This window comes from Accipiter gentilis, chromosome 30 (genome assembly GCF_929443795.1).
Source record: "Accipiter gentilis chromosome 30, bAccGen1.1, whole genome shotgun sequence".
NCBI lineage: Eukaryota > Metazoa > Chordata > Aves > Accipitriformes > Accipitridae > Astur > Astur gentilis.
Window position 1 is genome coordinate 13,781,662 of NC_064909.1, and position 21,804 is coordinate 13,803,465.

General features: G+C 48.9%; 1 protein-coding gene across 2 annotated transcripts in view; it reads right to left on the minus strand.

Annotated features, from left to right (window-relative positions):
• The window catches only part of DUSP10 (dual specificity phosphatase 10), a 29,958-nt gene extending 13,183 nt beyond the window's left edge, over positions 1–16,775 (minus strand). The window contains exons 1-2 of one of the 2 annotated variants that reach the window (XM_049833954.1): positions 16,680–16,775; positions 10,560–11,405 (exon numbers count right to left, since the gene is read on the minus strand). In XM_049833954.1, the coding sequence (XP_049689911.1) occupies positions 10,560–11,361 (802 nt within the window). In that variant the 5' untranslated portion in view covers positions 11,362–11,405; positions 16,680–16,775. Of the gene's footprint in view, positions 1–10,559; positions 11,406–13,080; positions 13,181–16,679 lie in introns of those variants that run through there. The other variant, XM_049833953.1, reaches the window with a different exon arrangement.
• Between the last annotated feature and the right edge of the window lie 5,029 nt (positions 16,776–21,804).

Genomic DNA, 21,804 nt, shown 5'->3' on the forward strand with positions numbered 1-21,804 from the left:
AGAGGTCTGTTTGTACACAAATTCCTTGACACAACTACTCTGAGGTCCCTTTAGAAGTCAAGAGTGTGACACCAGATAAAGAGGAAAGGTTTCCCCTCAGCATCGAGGCATGCACGTGCGTTTGCATGTTGTTTCTAATTTCATCTCTCTACGGCTCACGCCCCTTGCCACAGCGCATCCTCTGCCACTGGCCTCTGCAGTCCCTGGTTTCATCTGCTTTTATTTTGTACTTTGACACCAGGCACAGCGCAGCTGGCTGTCCTAGGGACACGTCCCAGGGAGGCGGGAGAGAGGTCACTGGAAACCCCTTCCCCTGCCAGGCTGTGCCAGAGATGCTGGCTCTCAGCTCCTCCAAACCCGCCACTGCCTGCTTGCAACCACAGTCACCCCCAGTGCCTCCCACACCTCAACACATGACTTGCTGCTTTCCACCAGCAGGTCTCACCCCTCTGCTTTTCTTCTTCTGAGGACCACTAGATCATCTAAATTGGTTCCAATTAGAAACAAACAATTTTTTTTTTTTAACCTGCCACTAGGGAACCTTTCTTGGGTTTTTGTTTTTTGTGGGTTTTGGGGTTTATTTTTTGTCTTAAAGTTAGTTTTTTCTTCGGACCCTAAGTTTTGGATCCAGGCCACCCATGCAAATCCCACACATCCCTTCCCTACCTTACTCGCCAGCTTTTCCAAGAGAGACCACTAACTTCTGGACTACTCACCAGCCTGTCCAGAAGCTGCTGTGAATACTTCTGGACCACATCTCTGAATTCAAGACAGTGGTTCCAGCTTGTAACTGGAAATCCCCCTATGCTGAGTGAATGCGGAGTCTGCCCATTTGAAAGAGAGAAAAAAAAAGGGGGGGGAAGGGGGTATTCAAAGGAAAATAAGCCACATGGCAGCGTCCTTCAAAGCATTGCGTTATCCTTGCGGAGCTGTCAGGAAGGTGAAAGAGAAGGCCTGCTCACAATTTTGGTACAAGGATTAAGCTATAGAAGAATGTAATTAGGAACAAGACAAGAAACCCCACATCCCAAACACACTATGGTGACAATTCTGCAGCCACAGACGAGGATTGGACTTACCCTCCCTGGAGGGCAAGCGTTTATAGCAGAAACTCAAAATTAGACACATTACAACTTCTCATAGCAAAAGTATGCGTTCCCATGGGGATGCAGGCTAACATGAAGTCCAATTAAATAATCACTGGAAATGTCAGCGTAAACCCTGAAGGAATACATACTTCTACTGTGAAATGCTCCCACTGGAAATCATATTAACAAAAAGGTCATCAAGAAATGCTGAAGCTATGTACAAACGAGGCAGGGGAAGTGAGGGGGGAGGGAACAGAAACTATTTTAATGCAATAAAGATACCACAAATGGTTTTATATTGACAAAGAGCTATGAGTCTGTTTTCACAGACAGAGGTAGAGCAGACCAGATTTCCCCAAAACACCAGGTTTGGTTTGGTTTTTAACCTATTACCAAGTCTCTCCCTCCCCATCACCATGTGCATCCCTCAAGCAACTGGCCCGCTTGGCCCGCAGGCAGCTGGCGGCCGGTGTGATCCCACACGAGCGCAACACAGAGGGCTTTGGCTCAGCACGTCTGAAGAGGGAGAAGGGTCCCAGCACTGTGTCAGACATCTGTAATCCTGGATGCGTAGGAGTGGACATTTGTTTAATTCACATGTTTTAGAGAACACTGACATTTTCATGCTTCAGCCATCCATTTATTCACTTTACCCTTTTAAGGGCAACCTCTTCAGGACAGCTTCTTTCTAACGACAGAGCAGGCTGCTTTGTTTCTCCCAAGGATGAACACAGGCTCTTTTCCAGCCCAAACCACTGCTCTTCCACATCAGAAACCCCAGTAATATTTGCATTAATATGAAAGGAAAACAGGGTGCTGATACCACACCAGAGTTTGGGAATGCGACCAATTCCTGCTGGATCTAAACTCTTTTTAAAGTGAAGAGTTTCTATCCTTTTTGCTAGAAATACTGGTTCTGATTTGACACTTTCCAGCAAGGTATTTCAAAGCACATGAGGAAAGCCCACAGAAAATAAAGGGTGCTGTCTGACGCATCCCCATGCCACACTGTCCAAAAATAAAAGCAGCAAACTACTGAAACTAGCATGGTGCAAGCCATGTGTCAGCCCACACTGACACAAACTTCAGGGCCAGCCCTGCCAGCACTTAAATCCCAATCCTAATGGTGAGGGAAGCAAGGCTAGACCTTAAAAACCCCAAAGGGCAAGAAAAAGTAGACCCAGTTTGCATCCATACACTCCAGAGTCAAGGGAAGTAAAAAAAGAAGGGGGGGGGGAGACGAGACATATTTAGAGATAAATAGCAATCAAAGAAGGAATCTCTTCAGCCAGATCAAAACCCACCTGGATCTCCTTGTCTCCAAGCAGAGTTAACACTAACATTTCCCAGGAAGCATAAGGACTGCGTTATCCTTCAAGAGAGATGTCATGCTGCCTTGCAGGACTAACACAAACACCTATGAACCCAATATTAACCTCACGTTAAACAATCGCCTTAAGTGGTTTTGTACCAAAAATATGCCGCAAATTCTAAGCGGCAGCATAAGGCTTATTCTTAGTTTCCATCAACTGAACAGACAGTCTCCCATTATCTTAGCAGAGACCATGAAGAGTTATAGCCCATCACCAACACAGTACAGGTCAATTGCTCTTAACAGCTTTTGCTTTAAAACATCATTGGTCAACTGCTTACATAAGGCTTAATCCACACATTGGCATACTAAACTTGAGACAACCAAGTGAACTGATATGACAGAAACTTGCAAGTTATGTTCTATTTTCCAAATCTCTTTAAGCGATTGTAAAAAAAATATAATAACTCATGTGTGGACAAGTAGTTACATTTGTTCTTTTTATTACCTTTAATTAGAAGCAGTTCTTCTCTGTTGCATTGAATCAAGTGGGAATTAACCCAGGCATGCCGTAGACTTTTTAAAGCTAGAGCATAGTAAAAGAATTGGAACTAACATGTTCATGTCACTTTATTATTATTCTCTTAATTTATTTTTTTCCAATTTCCTCCTTCAAAGCCATTATCTTGGAAACAAAGTGATGCATATGTGCAAAGCAGCATCTAACCCTAGTGGGAACAGTGGCTCCCAAGCCCTCCCACCCATGGAGCACATTCACGTCCCCCCCAGCAGCAGGTGATGACAGATTTACAGTCACTCTGTGCTAACCCCACATCCCTCCGGTTGGGACAGCCCCGTGCAGGGACACACAGACTGGCTGGACCCCAGCCAAGGGAGCTGTGGGTGTAATTGAGCTAGACAAGGCTAGTGTTGCCCCAAGCAGCAGCAACCAGAGGCTCCTTCCTTCAGGACAAGAGGGACTAGGTGGCACCCAGACCTACAAGGTCCCAGTTGCTCCCCACAGACTTGCTGGCTCAGGTCTTTCTTGCACATAGTCTCCTGGGACATGCTCTTAGGGGCACCGCTAAGAACAAGTGCCAGGAGACCAAAAGCTTGTGCCCCTTCTGGATCTTGGTCTCTTCACCGGGAGCGGAGCTTTCCTTTAGAAAGGAGGCAACCTGCTCACCCAAGCAGAGAAAGACATGAAAACAAACCTTGAATTTTTAAAAGAACAAAAACCACCTAGAGGCAAATCAAAGCCTACAGTTTATCACTTAGCCAGAACACACTGTAAAGGGGAGAGGGGAAGGGAGTGCTCCTAACTTTCTGCAACAGGCAGCTATGTTGTTCCAGGGCACCACCGCCACAGTGGATGAACCTGGGTCAACCACGCTTAATACCGATGGCAACAACAGAGATGAGGTCAGTGTTACAAACAGTGCAAAGGACAGAAAAATAGAACCCAGACAGATTCAAATGACTTGTCCAAGGCCTTACAGCAAGTCTGTTGTGTGTGCTTAGTCACAGAGCAAGACGACAACCATCGCAGAGCCTTGGCCAGAGCTCCCCTGGCCCCAAGACTGCCCTGCTATCTAGGCACAGTTACCTCTCTAGCCAGATTACCCACTTTCTGCCCCACATGGGATAGACTTACTTCTCCCATCTCCCCACCTCTCCTTCAAGCCCTAAAATGCTGCTGTGCAGTTCCAGAAGCAGGTCAGAGACCACCTTCTGGAGGGACACATGCTCCCAGGGAACCAACGTCTTTCAGAGCAGGGAAAGACACAACAAAACCAACCTCCGGTGGGCTGAGATGCTTCCAGACATGAGGTTGCCTTGATCGCAGATGTTAATTGAAGCAAAGAGTTTCCTGTACTAAAAAGTCACAAGGCATTAAAAAAACCAAACCAGCCAACCCCACAGCTTCACTACTGAAGCACAGAATATCAACTGGCCACCCCACACAGAGACCACGAGCACGCTGGGACTTTCCAGCTGCAGAAATAACCCCGCTGAACCCCTCCGTGGCTCGTGCTCACAGCCCCCCCCGTTCTGCCTCCACACAGTGTGCGTTGAGAGGCACAGCCAGGACCGGTGGCCAAACCCAAAGGCACTGGTGTACACGTGAGCTTTACCACCATAACCATCAACATTCATTGGATCAAGCCCAGGTGAAAGGCCTGCCAGCTGAAGCAAGTGCAATGCACAAGACAGCACCTTTATCCAGCCTCCTCTCAACGGTACTCTTCGCCAGCTCTTGACTTTTAGGTGAGGAGGGGAAAGGTGACATCCATGATATCTGCCACACTTCTTCAAGTCCCAGCTTACCAAACACCTTTGTCATAACAAGAACTTCAAAAAAAGTTTAACTTCTACAGCACAGAGGTGTTTAAAAAATTGCTGAAGACAGATTCAGGTGATTACCTAGAAACAAAGCTCCAGGCTAACAACTGCTCGCTATAGTTCAGGTCAGCCTTGTGATTTTTGCAGCTAGCACTCTCCCAGGCCCACCAGAGACTTCCCAACAAGGCCAAGGCACCACACGTAATCTTATCTCACATGCAAAGGGACAATGCATTAGGTCATCTTCACAGATTACCATAATCTATTTCTTTAAACAGCGCGAATTCTATAGCCCTGCAAGCCCATGCTGAATATTTGAGAACTATTTCCCTCCTGGTTGGCTGGTTAACATGCAAAACAGACAAATGTTAAGACTGTGTGCATGCTGCTCCTACTTATGGCATTTCTTCACTTCAGAGTTGCTTACATAAATTAAAAACTAATTATAACATGGCTTTTCACAGTGTAAAGAAAGAGTCATAGCCTAAAGACAAGTAGCTGATCCCCCATTTCAAATGCATCATAAAGCCTAGGTAATCTCACTAAAAACTTCTGTGCTCTTCAGTGTAGTAAAAACATTGGCTGCTGCTTTGGAAGGAAAACAACCGCTGTATAGGTTTAAAACAAAAAAAGGTCCATCTGTATTAACATCCAAACACCACTCAAATCTCAAATACAGCTACTAATTTACCCTGAGCCTCTCAAAAAGGCTGTGCTCACCTGTAGACTAAAAAGCCAAAAGACATACCAGCAAGCAACTCTATAAGGATTTTACTAGTAGCTTGCCCACATCCAGCAGGGTAAGAGTAAGGGCAGCACATTGCTAATTATAACCCAATGTCTACCTACCAGGAACACTGCAGGGGATGTCCCCCTAGTTTAAACAGAACTGGAACCAGATTTTTCTTTACAAGCATCAGAGATATTTGCCTAATATAACAGTTTGCTTCTTGACTCTTAGTTTTGTTTCCAAGGGTATGAGAAGCTGGAAAGCTTAAAAAATAAAAATTATTCTTCCTGTTCCTCTATTTGCAAAAGAATGTCATTGCCCTCTTCCCCCCCAAGGACAGTTAAAATGTGACAGGCACTGTGCAAGCCAGCCCTTTGAATGCTCAGATGCCATCATCTGGGATGAAATGCTACACTTTCCATTACTGTTGAATAGGCAAAGTTTAGAGGTACACTTCTTTGCAGAAGCATCCCCTAGAAGTACAGAAAAGATTGTGGTCTCCAACCACACTACTGCCCCAATTTATCTATATGCAAAAGGTATAGACACACACAACCAATTCTCAAGTGTTAAGGCCAATAAGCTTATCTATCCCAGTGAAGAAAAAGATACCTTTTAAAGCTCCAGTAATCAGAGTCTGAAAACTGAAGGTGAAATCTCAACCCTAATAGAGCCGGCAGAAGTGTTTTTTTCCCCAGTGGCTGATGGGGCCAGATTTCCTCTGCAGCCCAGAGGGAACACACTTCAGTTTTAAACACATTGGACACTTCACACACATTACTTAACACTTAAAAATACACATTTCCCCTATTACAACCATGACTTAATAATTATTCAGTGGAGATCTCTGGTGGAAATAAGTGCCAGGCACGTGTTCTGTTGGTCAGCTGGATTTGTTGACGATTGCATCAAGTTTTACTCTCAAATACACTTGTGCAGTGTAATCCAATTAGGGTTTAAAGTAACACTGACACTGTTAAATTATATAATAATAATTAATAATGTACTTGCAACAGATTATGACCAGATCAGGTATTCCAAAGGCAGTTGATCAGTATTTTGCTTGAACGTGGGACAACATAAACTAGGCACTTATTCCTTTTATAGGTGTGTCAGTCCCTCTGTAGTTGTTTCAACTTTGCTGATATGTGACTTCAGTGTGGTAAGAGATCTGAAGCTATTCTTAGACTGTGGCAGAAGGCACGAAGTGGTTTGCTGGCAAGTCTTATACTCCCTGCTATATAATGAGAGCGAGTCACTTCATTTATTACCCTGTTAGATGAGCAATGAGAACACTGAAAGCCAGAGCATGTATAAGCTCCTCAGACCAGGAACAAGAACAGAGAAGCAACCAGTTGTTATCACTACCAGCCAGTTCCTCCCCATCCCCCTTGCAGCAGTCCAGCCAACAGTTTAGAGCATGCAGGGGTTTGTGGGGAGGGGAATTATTTACCAAATTACCTTTTGCACCTCTGCTTTCAAATTTGGTGTTTCCCTGCAGGCAAACACAGAAGCCTTCAAAAACAAAACACAAGACTTCAGGGAGTTCACAAGGCTCCTGCTGCTGGGGCTCAAAGGCAGGAGGAAGGGCAGGATGAAGACAACACTGCTAGACACCAGCCAGGGAGACAAAGGCAACTCCTCTTGTGTTAAAAGCTGTTGAAATGTGTTGGCACAGATGCTTTAATTTTTCATTTTTAATTTGTAGGTTTTATTTAACTTGGAAAAGAGACGTTCAACTCCAAACCTAAACATTTAATTCTGGGTAAAATAGTATTTTTCATCTGAATGCAAATGAATTTCCCACTTCCTATTTTTTAGGTCCCAGTAGCAAACTCAAGCACACAAACCCCCAAGACTCCAGGCCACTTTTGCTATGAGCTGAGGTGCTCAGGAAAGGCAGACGTGCCTTGCTGCCATTGGGTTTGCAGGAGGGAAAGGGGCACAACCCCACCAAGAAGGGCTGGGGCTGCTGAGCCAGCCCAGGGCCGCATCGCCATGCTCTCCCTCCCCAAATTCAGCAACAGCTTTGCCATTGGCCTCAAGTGGAAGGGATGCTGGGCTCACATCACTGGTTTTTCAACCTCTCCTTCCCAATGCTAAGCAAAAAAAAAACCCAACCAAACAAAAAACATACACAAAAAGGGAGGCCCCTTTAGGTTTCAGTAAGCATGAAATACCATGGTTAGTATGAAGGTGTGTGGGTGCTGGGGGGAAACATGACTTCCTCCTATTTTGTATATAGGCTGAGCAGCAGCTTCAGCCCTGACAGCTTAGGCTGCTAGAGCCTGTGTAGCAGCACTGTGAAGTACTTTTTTCCCAAAATAGGGGGTTTATGCCTGTCTCAAGTGCTGTTGTGCCTTGTGAGCAAAGAAATAAGCAAATCTTTGCTTCTAAAGAGCTTAAATCAAAATTATGCAAACGTTATATTCATGACCAAAAAAAAGCTCCATGTTAAAGGAAGCAGCAAAAAGAGGCATGGGTAGAAAAGGAGGAACAGAGGTCTTGAAATCCCCCCATATCACAGCATTCATAAAACCCCAAGGTTCTCATCACAGTGCTAGTTTATATATTGGTCTGCTACATTAAAAATAAATCAGGCCACTTCTTTTTAATTTGAGCCTAATAAGGTCCCCTATACATACATTTATCTATAGATCACAGCCTGGCCGTTGGAAACAGCACAGAGTTTCTCCACTATTTAAAAAGACTCGGGCACCTAAAACCTAAATGCACGCAGGGCCACGTCGCTACCCCGGCACACCGTGAGCCAAAGCTGTAACTCAACCCTGGGCTTTGCCGATCGGATTCGTCCCACAACGCGACACCGTGCCACGAAAACGGCAACGGGGCCGCGGGCTGACAGGCAGCACCAAACATGGAGAAGGTGGCACCGGATCAGGGGGACATAAACTTGGACAGCCAGGCTAGCAACCAGTGTTTGCAAACACAACACCAGGGATCAGATGGGGCGGCAATAAATTAGGACCAGACTGCAGCGAGCAAAAGAAATCGCTCGAAATAACAGACAGAGGCAAAAAGGGCTCCCCAGCTACCCCCAGTTTCATTTTGGTGCCTGAACCCAGGGGCTCACGCCAGCTCCCAGGCTGCTGAAGCATGATGGAAAAAACGCTATCCGACAAGTGAAACTAAATAACGAGCACTTCCAGCACCACTCCTCCAGCTCAGAAACTTAACCACAGCCTTTCCAAATGCTGCTTCATCCTACAGTCAACTCCATTTGACGCCAGTTTGAGCCCCACTTCAAAGGGGGGCAGGGGAGTTAAGGTGATGGGGCGAGCTCCTTCGCTACACACTTCCTCAGGTGAGGTCTGCTCTGGCCCAGCTGATCACTACATCCAAAAAGCAAAGAATTTGGGCTTCCTCTGTCTTCTAGCATGCTTCCAGGACAACTTTGGGAGGGTATTTCTGCTAAGCAAGGTTTTCAAGGCAGATGCTAATGGTTCTCAGTGGCTGAAAACCAAAAATGGCCCGAGCAATCCTGCAAGCGCTCTGTTAAACCCAGCGCAGTGCCCAGGGGCAGCAACCAGCATCGGAAGGTGAGAGCAGGGGCTGCCCACCACCTGCCTGTGGGGCCCGACAGCTCGGTGGTGCCCAACTACAGCTATGCAGCTCCACCTCAGCCAGGATCTTACCTCAGGTACTGAAAAACTGCCAATCTGAGGGCCACAGAAGCTTCAGTGTTTTCAGAGAAACAGAGGAAAAACACCTTCAGCATCCCACTTTTCTAAGGACAGGAAGGCTTGCAGACTACAGCCATGTATCTAGTTGCGGGGACTGTACGACAGAATTATTACCACCATAAATGCAGGACTTCAGTGGTAACCTCACTCTGCAAAGCACCTCCTCTCCTTCTTTTACAGATGAAGGGCACCATTGTGACCTGAAAGACTCAATAAAAGCATACTGGGAACCTGTAGCAAGTATTGAAGCAAGCCCAGCATGACCATACACTTGCCTGGAGCAAGGAGAAAGTTCAGTGCAATTTTAAGCTTCCACAAGATACACCCACAGAGGAGTATCTCACAGGACACTTTGCTCCTATAAAGCGTGAAACTAAGCAGAGGAAAGGGGATAAACTATCAGCCTAATCCATTCTCCTGCCACGTTGTACAGGTTGGAAGTAGTAAGCTGTACAGAAAAATTAAGTGAATTAAATACATACAGTATAAGCTAAGCAACAACTCCTTCCCTGGTTTCTCCTTCCATGGTTTCTCAGTGCCACAGCCAGCGTCTGCCAACCATGCCTCTGAATGGCACAAGCATCCAGGGTAAAGCAGATTCAATCTGGAAGGCTGCATTGTTATAAATAGGAGCTACAGAATGAAGAAATAGAAGCGTCCTTGGATTCTGCCTTGATTGGTGGGGCTCATTTCCCCCAAAGCATTAAGGGATAGACCAAACAACACATTAAAACAGGAACCTTTCAAGAAAGCATAGGTACATGTAAATGCAACACTTTCAGATCACTTTTTGAACAAAGTATCTCCCTCCGTCCATTATTCTGACCCCATACCACCAAAACAAGGCTTGATTGCTCCTCAAGTTTTGCTGACTGGTCCATGATGCAATGTCTCAGAACAAGTGGCCTCTGTCATCTTTCCTCCTCCCTTCTACTCTCCCGCTACCCCTTTCCAGCACCTATGAGTTCAGTTTTACATGGACCAAAATAAGGCCGCTAAGTAAAGGTCAGTCTGATGAGCTAAAAGAGAAGGATACCCTCCCAGACCTCTGCCCCTTGGGCTATAAATACTCAGAGCAAGCACTGGGGGAAATTCTTTGTCTGCACAGACAGACACCAGGAAGCACGTTTCCTCCTCCTTCCAGTTCCCACCCGCTCTGCTACTCAAGGACAAGAGTCAGAGAAAAGCAAGCATCTCCATGCTACCAGCTCCATGATCTGTCCACAGAAGGCATTTGCTTTGCCACTGGTGACTCGAGGTATGCAGGCCTTCCTAGAGATAAACGGACGCTTTCACAGTTCAACCATCAGCAAGGCTGACACCAGAGTACACGCGCTGCAAAGCAAGCCATGAGACTACGTGTGGGCAAAGAGGAGGATTACCTTTTAGGACTAGGGGTTCCTTGCCTTCTCGCTTGAGCGACTCCAGCACTATGTGGAGTGGCTGGGAAGGCATTACTCTGCTTGGCTCATTGGTATTCTCATCATAAACAATGATTTCTTTGGAAAAGATCCTCTTGAAGGAGTCCTTGCCTTCCCGGCAGGAGATCAAGTCCAAGACAGTGATCTTGCCCTGCTGGAGCCTTCTCCGGCTGATCTTGTCAGAACAGTTAATGTGGACAGCCCCTTGAATGTGGCTCTTATTATACTCCATGAACGGCCTGCAGTCAATGATGACAGGCCCTTGGTTCTGTTGGTGGCTCTTGCTGCATTTGGTCATCTTCTTCGCCAGATCATTGGGGTAAATTATCTTGATGCTAGCGAGTTGCTTGGTGGTGCCTGAGACCGGGCTCCCCACTCCGCCCAGCGGGCTCAAGCTGCCGGCATTCTCATTGCTGTTGACCATTTGGTTGGCAGGGCAGGCAGTGGAGGCTCCGGCGTTAGCGCTGCTGGTGCTCGCTTGAGTTTGGGCCTGAGTGTCCTTGTCGTACGTTGCCACAGTGCAGCAACTGGCACTGCTGCATCCACAACTCAGGGAGCGTGCAGAGCCGTTAGATGAGGGCATATACGTGAGATTAGCAGTCTTTAGGGACACGACAGCTGTGCCGAGCAGACTGGAGTGGCTCTCACTAGCAGAAGAGGCAGATTCAAGATAGCTAGAGTCTAAACAAAGGTTGAGATCCTGAGGTCTCACTGGCCTCGAAAGTGCCACTACTACCCTGTCGTCTAAAGGAGATGGAGGCATGAGGAGGCTGAGTACTAGCAAGTTAAGAAGAACTCAAGATCACCCTGCAAAAGAAAAAAGGGAGGGGGAATGGGAAGAAGAAAAAGGTGATGAAAACAGATCATGAAATCGCATAAGCCTACAGATACAGCAATTTACTTTGCCAACACCCATTATCCACGGCTAACAACCTAACAACCCCTTCTGGCAGTTACCAGCTCACAGTAGTTGCTAAAAAACCTTTTCCAATCCTGCAGCGAATACTTCAGCTATCTGCACGTGTGCACATGGCACGCAGAATACACGCGACTAGCCTGGGCTGAGCAGCTACACCCAGGAGGAGGCATTTGTCTACATGCAGATGGTGCTGAGCTATTCTGAAACCCCAGGCTGCAAGGAATGCAACTGATAACGACAGAGAGGCACGTTCTCTTGTTCCCATTGCTTACTGCAAGGGAAGCAACTACTGGGCTGACTCTACTACTGGGAGGAACGCACCGGAGCTGAATGTGTCAGTGGCAACATGCAACTTTTCCAGCAAGCTGGAAGAAAATCAGCTCGTGAATATAGTGTCCGATATGGCCACAAACTTGAACACATACAGCTAAACAAAAAACACCCAGGAGAAAAACCAGGAAAGTTAGGTTCTGGAGACCTTTACAAAAAGCAAGCACGCGCCTTGTGCTTCCATCCCCCTATTAGAGGTTAGTCCAGCCCCAGTTAAGTCCCCAGCTCCAGGCCCAGGAAGGCTGCTGATCTCCAGCAGTCCCAGAGGCAGAAGTTCCCTCCTCCCCGGCACATTTCACAGCTTCTAGAAAGAAGGGTCCCCTCTACTCCAGCAAGGTCACAACCCGCACAGCCTCTGCCTTGCCACTTGCTAAGGGGCAGCACGCAGGATTAGAACCCCCCCACACACTTTCCACTCGGGAGGGAAGGAAGACAACAAGAGCAAAACCACCTAAGAAAGCCCAGACAGTGCCTCCCCTTCCCCAGCAACTTTTGGGGCGGCTGCGGCTCTCGCTGGAAGACACATCCTAGCAGCAACTTCACCAACTCCACCAATTCCCCAAAAGCGGGCGAGTGCTTGCAACACCGGTTCGCCTCCCCATCCAGCTCTGCACCGGGCCCGTCGATAAAGGGGCACGGAGGTGCCCCATCCCAACAAGCGAGACCTCCTCCTCCCGGGGCGGCCCGGAGGACGCTGCCACCCCCTCATCCCCCCCCCCCCCCCCCGCCAGCAGCCACCGCTTTACGGAGCAAACCCGCGGGCACCTCCGGAGCAAGACAAGGTGCCGCGACCCACCCGCCCGGGGGACGGCGGAGGTCCCGGGGCCGGGCGAAGCGGCCTGGTGGCGGCAGCGGCTCAGCCGGGAGGTTTTCCAGCCCGTTCTTGTTTTCCCAAACCTCCCCTCGCCCTTTTCGCCGTTTAGAAAAAAGGATAAACAAGCCCTGAGCGCGTTCGCCTGATGCAATTTAAAAATAAATAACAGTAGTAAAATTAAATAAAGGAGGGAGATAACCCAGCTCCCCTAGCTAGGGACGCGGGAAACAAGAAAGAAGCTCAAGAGAAGTGGGAAACTGAAGTTTTACCGCCGAGCGCAGGCACCCAGGGCCGCCGCCACCCGCGCGGCGAGCCGAGCCGAGCCGAGCCGGGCCGGGCCGGTGCTCCCCCGCCGCCGCAGCCCTGCCCGGGCTCCCGCGGCCCCCGCGGCCCGCTCCGCTCCGCTCCCCCGCACTCACCGGCGCGGCGCGCTCCGGCCCGGTGCGTCGCGGCTGCCGCCGCTGCCTCTCGCGCCCGCTGCCCCGCGCGCCGCCCGCCCCGTGTCCCGCGCGCCGCCCGCACCATCCTCGTTACTTTCTCTTTTGCTACCGCGTAAATGTACGGCTCGGCGGGGGCGGGGCGGGCGGCGACGGGCGGCCCCGTCGGCCAATCACCTCGCGGCGGAGGGCGGCGGGGCGGGGAAGGAGGCGCGGCCGGCCCGCCGGCCGCCGGGGCGGTGATGTCATCGGCAGCCAATCGGGAGGGCGCGGCGCCGGCCCGCGCCCCGGGGCAGCAGCTGCTCCCCGTTGACAGGCGGAGGCGGCCGGGCCGCGCGCCCCCGCCCCCCCCAACCCCCGCGGCAGCGCCCCCCACAGGACGGTGCGCGCACACGCGGCCCCGGGGCGGCCTGAGGCGCCTGGGTGACGAACGGGCCTTGCCGGTGCGACACCCCCCCCCCCCCAAAACGTCCCAAATCAGTCCCTTCACCAGGAAGAACCACCAACACCCCAGCAACTCCCGGCCTGCCGCCCCCTGCGGCACCCCACCCCGTCAGGGAGCTGCCCCTCAGAGGGACGCGCCACCTCCACCCAAAGCGAGCCAGAGCCATATGCAGAGCTATTTCCACAACCCACGGGAAAGGGCCAGCGAGACCACCGGCCACCTTCCAAGGAGGGCAGGGAGAGCAAAGCCCCCCGGCTCCTGGAGTTTCGGGGCAGCGCTGCATGCCCTCCCCAGCCCCCCCCCCCCCCCACCCCCCCGACAAGCAACGTGGTGAGGTACAAGTGGCATCAAACTAAGGAGGCTGCTTTTTAGATGCTCTCCCAAGCGATCCACCTCCAACAAAAATAAGCCCGCACAAGATACTTTGAGTAGAAAAACAGTAACTTCCCTGCACGGCAGCTACAAATCACGGGGAGGGCAGGAGATGTCCCCCCGCACGCAGCTCAGAGCCGGCTAGGCCTGTAGGTCTCCTCCTGCCTGACCTCCACGTTAAAGATGGATCCAGTTGCTCCGTGTTATGCAAATTCTGATCAAATCCAGCTTCTGGCATACTGCCAGTCCATCCTGGTCGTGAACATTCAGATTAGACTGGACTCTCCCAGTGTGAAAAGGAAAGCAACACAGGCTTGAGGACAAGATTTTAGGGACCAGTTACGAGGACAACTATAAATCCCTTTCATCCTTTCTGTCAGACCTTGACATGGGTAAAAATAATGAGCTCTCACCCTCGCTACGGGTGCACTACAAGGCAAAAGGTGAAAATTGATTTTCGAGCCGTAAGGATCAACTCATCAAACACTGAGAGAGGACCGGGCAGCAGCACGAGATTTTTGCACCCATTTCTTCCCCACTGTGCAATCCATTTTAGCATTTCCTGGTTTAGCAACCACATCTCATCACGTATCAATCTCCATCACGTATCAACCCACCAAGTCAGAGACAGGGAAAGTGGCATCGCCAGAATGATGCATCCCACTGTGCCCTCCGTGACGGAGGGAGTGCCCAAGAGTTTCACCTAAACCCCTTTGAGCTATAAAGGAGGAAGGGTGACGTTAGAGCAGATAGGATGTTGTCAGTATGATAACACTGAATCTAAATTAGCCCCCGAAGATTTTGGCTCTGGAGTGTACGTGGAGAATTCATTTTTCAACTGGGATTTTCAAGCTGTGACTACCAATCCAGCCAGGACTATTACAAAAAAATGCAGTAGTATCAGCATTCAGCAATTCAGAGTAAAAACCAGGAAAACAGGTAGCAAGATTTCAGAAGCACTGAGTACTTGATTTTTTTGATTAATAGTTCTAACGTAAACAGCAAGTCAAGTCGTTCTCACAGCCACCCCTTAAACAATCAGTTGTTTTCCCCTAAATGTTCCTCGCAGGACAGTGACTCATCCAGCACAAACTCAGACTTTTGGTTTCCACTATTGCGATGCCACAGTAAGGCAGCAGTTCTCCTGCATGCTGGAAAGGAAAGGGGAGCCGGGGGAAGGCTCTCACATGCAACAGCTTTACCTCCTGCAATCTGCTCCCACTGAGAGCAAACACGTGGGCAAAGACTTCAAGCAACTAAATCATGGAGCGGCTTCATCTTCACTCCAGCAAAAAACATAGTCTGGAGGTATTACCTTCTGAAGGCTTATAAAATATAAGTCACTGTAATACCTAGCATAAAGGCAAATCAGGCTTCTAGTACCAGTGTGCAATTGCTGCCCTCCCCAGCGAGACGGCAAACAGATCAATGCAGAAATGCACTGGTCTCAGATTCTCTCCACAAACATGGTGCAGTTCCCCAGAGGTGTCAGCGTGAGACACCACTGTAGCATTTTCATGCTCTCTATTCCTCTTTGTCTGTGGCTTGCTGAGGTTGGCACTGGGCTCACTGCAGAGAGGAAGGTTAGCTCGTGCTTCTCTCAAAACTGCCCTTTCAAGCCACGCTCAGGCTTGGGGAAGGAGCTCTCCGTGGGCTTGTGTTCAATTCACGGCCTGAAATGGTCCTTCCAACCAGGGGAGCTGGAAACTGGGTTTCTCTGTTTGGACATCCTCCCAAAGCCAGACATGTCCTAAAGCAAACATTTGCTAGAAAACACTTGGAATCATTGATTTAGCTATCTTTTACTTTCTGACCAAATTTCTCAGTACTAACAACGTGCGCCGAGGAAATGTTTTGTGACTTGTTTATGGAGGAGTTCACCTCGCAGAAGAGCCGTGCAGAGCTTACCCGTGGCAAGCAGTGCTCCCTTCTGAAGCATACACAGCCTTTGCCAAGTTTTCTTACGATACAAAGGGAGGCCAAATGTACTTTTGTCTCATAAATTTGACTTAACTTTATATTTTTCTAAGAAAGTTGACTATAAGTTGCTATTCGTCCTCGGTTTCAGAGGATTTCCTACAGAACTTTTACTGACTTCATCCTTAATATATTTTATTAGCCTATGACATAAGATTGGCCTTTTTCCCGCTCTTAGAAACCACAGCCCGCTGTGATTTTTTTTTCTGAGCATATTCAATGAACAGCTTTCTAAATGCTTTTGCTTTCTGTAATTTAACACCCATAAGAGACGCGACTTATCTATCCCCTAACAACTAAACCTCTATTTTCTGAAGAGCATACAAGCATTCTTACTATGAAAGCTGGCAGATCTTAGTTAAATTCCCTCTTCCAGCAGTAGCAGCACATGGGATTTTGACATTCGTTTTCCTCAAATGCTTTTGCCATCATGGTGCACTTGCTCAGATATTTGCAGAAAACCACAAGCAGACAAAGAGAAATCATCTCACAATTGAAGCAAATCCTCACAAACTCTCACAGTATACTAATTGCATAAAATCCAATCAAACCCGTTCAACCTCACAGAAAGGGTAAAGATTGCTAAAAACATGCTGAATATTTAACGGATGTGAAAAAGAAGCCATCAAAATTCTCGCCAGTAACACAGGCATCCCTTAAGTGCTCTCAGACTAAAGACTCCCTTGTTATTGAAAGATTTCTTCCATGTCAACCATTCTTACCTTCCGCTCTAGAATCAGGGACCTTTTCTCTTGTTTAGGATTTAAAAAATAAAATAAATAATTACCTTTGCCAACAAAGCCATGTGCAGCAGCCACCCTGTGTCTAAGCAGACAGGAAGGTCTGCTGTCCTGTCCCCCCAAACATACAAATCTCGTCCGAAGTGATGTGTGAAGAAAGGATTTGACCTGATGTACGAGATGGTGCATCCCTCCACCGTGACCACTGCATGCTCTGTGGTCCGTACAACTGCAGGACTGGGCACTCCTGCGTCTACTCCTGTCAGCGCTGCCCTCTCACTGGTAGCGTTGTTTCGGTTTTAGGAGCAGAGTAACAACCAAAGTTAGGTGTTCACCATAACAGGCTATATAAAGACAATAAAGGACAGTTGCCTGTCCCTCCTGAGACTGGGATATAAACTGAGCAATTTTACTGGTAGAAATGGGAAGCAAGAGGTTGAATGACTTGCCCAAAGCCACACAACAGCTTACACCATGGAGCAGAAAATTGGGAAACCTGGGGGAAAGCAAAGGTGTTAACCAGTACAGTATTTAAATTGCAAACCAGTATCCCGCACTTCAGCAGGTATCACATGAACTGGCTAAAAGCAGATCTCCCTGGGGCCAGACTGAACTCCTATGTGTTCACTACGTAAGTTTGCCCATCTGGTTTTTGAAGCACTCTTTGATTCTTGATTGGCTTTAATACATCACATCGCACCTTTGTTTGTCCTCATTAGGAATGTCAGTTCACTAGACAGGCAAAGCTGAGAAACCACTTGATTTCATTTCTGTTAGACTTTTGCAAGAAAAGGATAACCCTTTTTTCTTTTTTTTTTTTTTGAAGTCTGTTTTCACGGCACCTTCCTCAGTAAAATACAAACTTCCCTCTTAACTAATCCTGTAGTACAAGTGGAAACATAATCCCTTTTAGACAAACAGTTCATCTTCTAAAGAAGGGGGTGGGTTTAAAACCTTGCACAAATTTAATTTATAAGGAATATGAGATCCAGTAGTAAACATAAAGATGTATCCTTGTACTCCTGCTTGCTTTTTATGGCTTATCCTCAGCAGGGAAGCTGCTATAAAATGACCTAGGTGAGAAATTAAAATGCAATAGCTATAGCACTGTAACTCCACTTGGATGCTTCTGCTGCCCAGCAAGCAGCTGGTGTGAGTTTGGTAAGCCATAGGCCATGCCAGGTGTCCCTTCCCCGGAGCATGCCACGGGACCATTTGGGCAAGGATGTCACAGCGGTGAGCAGCATCACTTAAACAAAGCAACAATGCAGGTGGTCAGATAGGTGAAGGCAACCCGTACGTGCTGACCTCCATGCCTGCTCCAGCTTAGCTCTTGGCTGCTGCTGTGGGGCTGTGGTCGGATGCTCACCAGCAGCGCTTGCAGACATCCTTGCCTTCCTGGTGCTTGGTGGCAGATCTCTGCTGGAGACCACCCTGCAGGCACCTTGAGCTGCAGCAGGTGGGATGGGTTAGGTTGAACAGCAGCTAAAGTAGGGGACAAGCTAACCCGGGGGAATTTGCCTCCGGCAGCCCTGTGAGCACCCCTGTGACCTTTCTGCCGGCAGAGCATGGGGACGGCTGCGTGCTGGGAGGAGCGGGAAGTAGTTCAACACCTTTAAGATGCAGCGCTCAAGTGAGAAGGTGATCTGTGCTCACAGCCTTGTTTATACAATTTCATTAAACAAATGCAGCTACAGATTGACATTTTAATTCCTCTACAGGACATTTACCCAGGGCTTCAAAACAAACATATTTGCACTTATCTGGCAGTATATGCCTCCTTTAAAGCAACAGAGGAATGATTAAACAGGAGTTTGCTTTAGTAAAGTCAGCTAGTTTTTCAAACCTGCCGGGGTCCGACTTGCTCATTTGTATTTAAGCTTCTCCAACCATCTCGGGCTGTAGCCTGGCCAGGAACCTCAGCAGAACAGACACAGATTTTAATTTTTTTTACAGTTCTTTTATCATTATGATTTCCCTTTTAAGCAGCAGCTGTTTGGGTGTGCACGCAGTTACTGATCTCCCCAGGGTACAGGCACCATAGGGAGCAGAAAAGACTCTGGTCACATGAAGTCTTCAGGTGTGCTCCTGGAACCCCCACACCACCAGCACGAAGCAACGCCAGGAGCCCATCAACAGGAATGGACAAGCGGCACATCTGTGCCACACAGGAGGAGGCATGAGGGCCAGGGAGGGAGGAGTAAGAGAGTGTGAAAAGAAAAAAGGAACTGCTTTCTGAAGGTCTTTATTTATAAGTTGCGTTCAGGCCAGACACAGTCTTACTTCCTTTTCTTAGAGATTGGGTGAGATCCCTTGCCCTGGCTCTCCTTAGGAGAGACAAAGGGGAAGACACTGATGAGGAGGAGCAGAGCAAGAGGACTGGAAGAAGTCCAGCTGGAATCAATCCTACAGCTCTGTTCATCAGTTTGGGGTCATAAAGGCTAGGCCCTCCTGGCTTCAAAAAGAGATCAGGGAAGGTGAATTATTCAAATCAGATCTATTGGAAAATAAGTGCATGAATAGTTGCTGTCCTGACAATAACTGTGAGCTGAGAAAGCTGCAGCACTATTGACAGCCAGTTGGGCCAAATAGCGCTCTCCATCGCACCCACACCACCCTATCGATTCAGTGAGAGCAAATGCTGCCTTCCGGCTCACTGGCACAAGGTCTCCTTCCCAGAGGCAAATATCCCGCTGTCCTGTCCCAGCAGCCTGGAAACTGCAGACAGACGTGCACAGGGTAGGTGAGGGCACGCTGCAACGGACACCGTGGGATGGGGGCTTTTGAGGGTCTTTCCAGGCCCCTGGCTGAGCGATGCTGTAGGTGTGCTCCCGGGCAAACCTGAGTCCTGCTGCCCCTTTGCAAAGGCAGGTAAGGCCAAGCCCTTTCCTCGAGGCCAAACCCTTTCCTCCTTGTGCTGGGGAGGATGCCTGCCTGCCTGCCTGCCTGCCAGAAGTGACAACTCTTGCTTTTTGTGTGCTCTCCCTCCTGGTTTTTCTTTCACTGGCTGATGCGGCTCCTCCCTCCTGAGCCACAAGAATCAGAATACTGTCTTGCATATTTCTACCTCCACCCCCATAAACAAAAGGGGAAGCAGGACGGGAATATGACCTTTATGACTTATCCGCACTTGGAAACATACCAGAACAGATCTTCAGAGACGCTTGTTTCAACTGCCAGGGTAGCTGCTTCAGCAGCAGCCCCTGTACGGCCCCCATGTGGGAAGGGCAGCTCCTGTCTTACATGAGAAGATTCTCGTCTTCCAGAGCAAGCTTCCACATCAGACCTTCCACCTGGACCGCAGTTTTTATCCTGCTCGGCTGCAAACACCAGCCAGGCTCTGAAGGTCAGGGGTATGAAAAAGTGCAATGCTGCATGGCCAGATGAAGCCCCACTAGACAGCCGATATGTGTCTACAGCAGAGCTGAGCTCTTACCAGCACCACTCACTGTCATGAGCGACCTGACTACCAGGGTCATACTGCAGCCCAGATAACCAGCACTAGCAGTCCTGGTTTGCAAGGAACTTTTTAACCCAGCATTTTGTGCCTCTGCGTCACCTCCGGCTCCTTCCTCGCTGCCTGCTCTGCACTGGCCTGTGCATGTGTGCAGACACATGGCGTGGCAAGCTCATTCCATCAAGACCAGAACCAGCAGAAGAGGCACAGATCCCCCTTCCTCTACCTCTCCTCACACCAGGTCCGTTCTTGAATTTGCACCGGCACTTGTGCCAAAACAGCTGAGGGGCAGCAGCGAGCAGCCACCGGGGTGGGCACCTCTGCCCCTGCCCAGGGACAAAGAGCAGAAGAGTTTCACTGGCAAAGCACCACCCATGTGGGGAAACCACCGCCTCCACTCCTTTGCTCAAAGTCTGACCGAGCCTTCACCAGACCTGGAGAAGGACCCCAGCCCTCCCTCCAGCCCAGGGGAGATGAGGGGACGGAGGACACGCACAGGCAGGCTGCAAGGTAAAGTGCATCAGTCAGCCGTCAGCAGCACCGCGCTTTGGCATTCACAGGTGTTTCGGAGGAAACTAATTGAACTATCATAAAACCACTCCGAATGTTTGTCCTAAGAGAACATCCTAACTAATTTGTTTATGGCGGAGGCTTTGTATTGTAAGTTGCTGCTCATTTAGATTAGCATTCAGTGCCAGTTTCCACCCCACCCCATTTCCGTCTGTATTAGACAGAGCTGTCAGCATCTCGCCTCCAACGAAAAGAGCATCAATATTCCTTGGCAGCAGGCAGGGAAGGCTCTGCGCAAAGCCAGAGTTTTAACAGTTTAATGGATGGGCAGACTTGCAAACCTGGAAACTGTTGCTCAGCCGCACTAGACGGTTCAGACCAACTACCTCCCTCCTTCGGTGAGGCTGCTGCCAGAAGGGAAGGAGAACAGGTCCTCTTCTGACCCATGTACCTTCTGCATGGCCACACCGATGACTGGACGGGAACAACTCCTGAATCACACAGACCATCCCCGTGAGCCAGAGTCATTTCTCAAAGTACATTTTCAAGCAACTCCCCTCCTCCTGCCTGGGCTTCAAGCAACTTCCCCTCCATGGGATAAACAGCCTCTTCCTCAGCTTGATTACAGCAATCCTAAAATTGGAGCTGAGAAGTTAACAGGAAGAAAGAGCTGGGATCTTATTGAGATCAACTCTATTTCTGTCATGTTGACTGAAATAGGCAGTTGACCTTGTTCTACTTATGACTACCACAGTGCAAGCCACAGCTTGCTTTATCGCCAGCGCGGGGCGAGCAGGTACAGCAGAGGCTCCTCAGCACCCTCTGCCTGTTTCACAAATCCCATGCCTCCCACCGTGGTCGAACGACCAGCAGTCACCCCCAAGCAGCCAAAGTCAGGCAACAGGGAAAGTGAAATTTTTATTAATAGGCTCCAAATTTTCATCTGATTACTAAACGAGCAAAGTGCTCTGGGTCACAGGACGAGCTTTTCTCCCTCCTCCTCCACTTTGCCGAGGCAGTGAGCAATAATTACACTCACCATATTCCTTACACTGATATGACAAACCAGTTAAACTACAGAGGGTGCTTCCCTTGCCAGTCTATTGTACCAAAGGCCAATGAGCCCCAAGCAGGTTTATGCAGCTTTCATTGAAGATATTTTCCCTTTGAAAGGGATGACAGTTTAATCAAAAGCATCTCCTGCC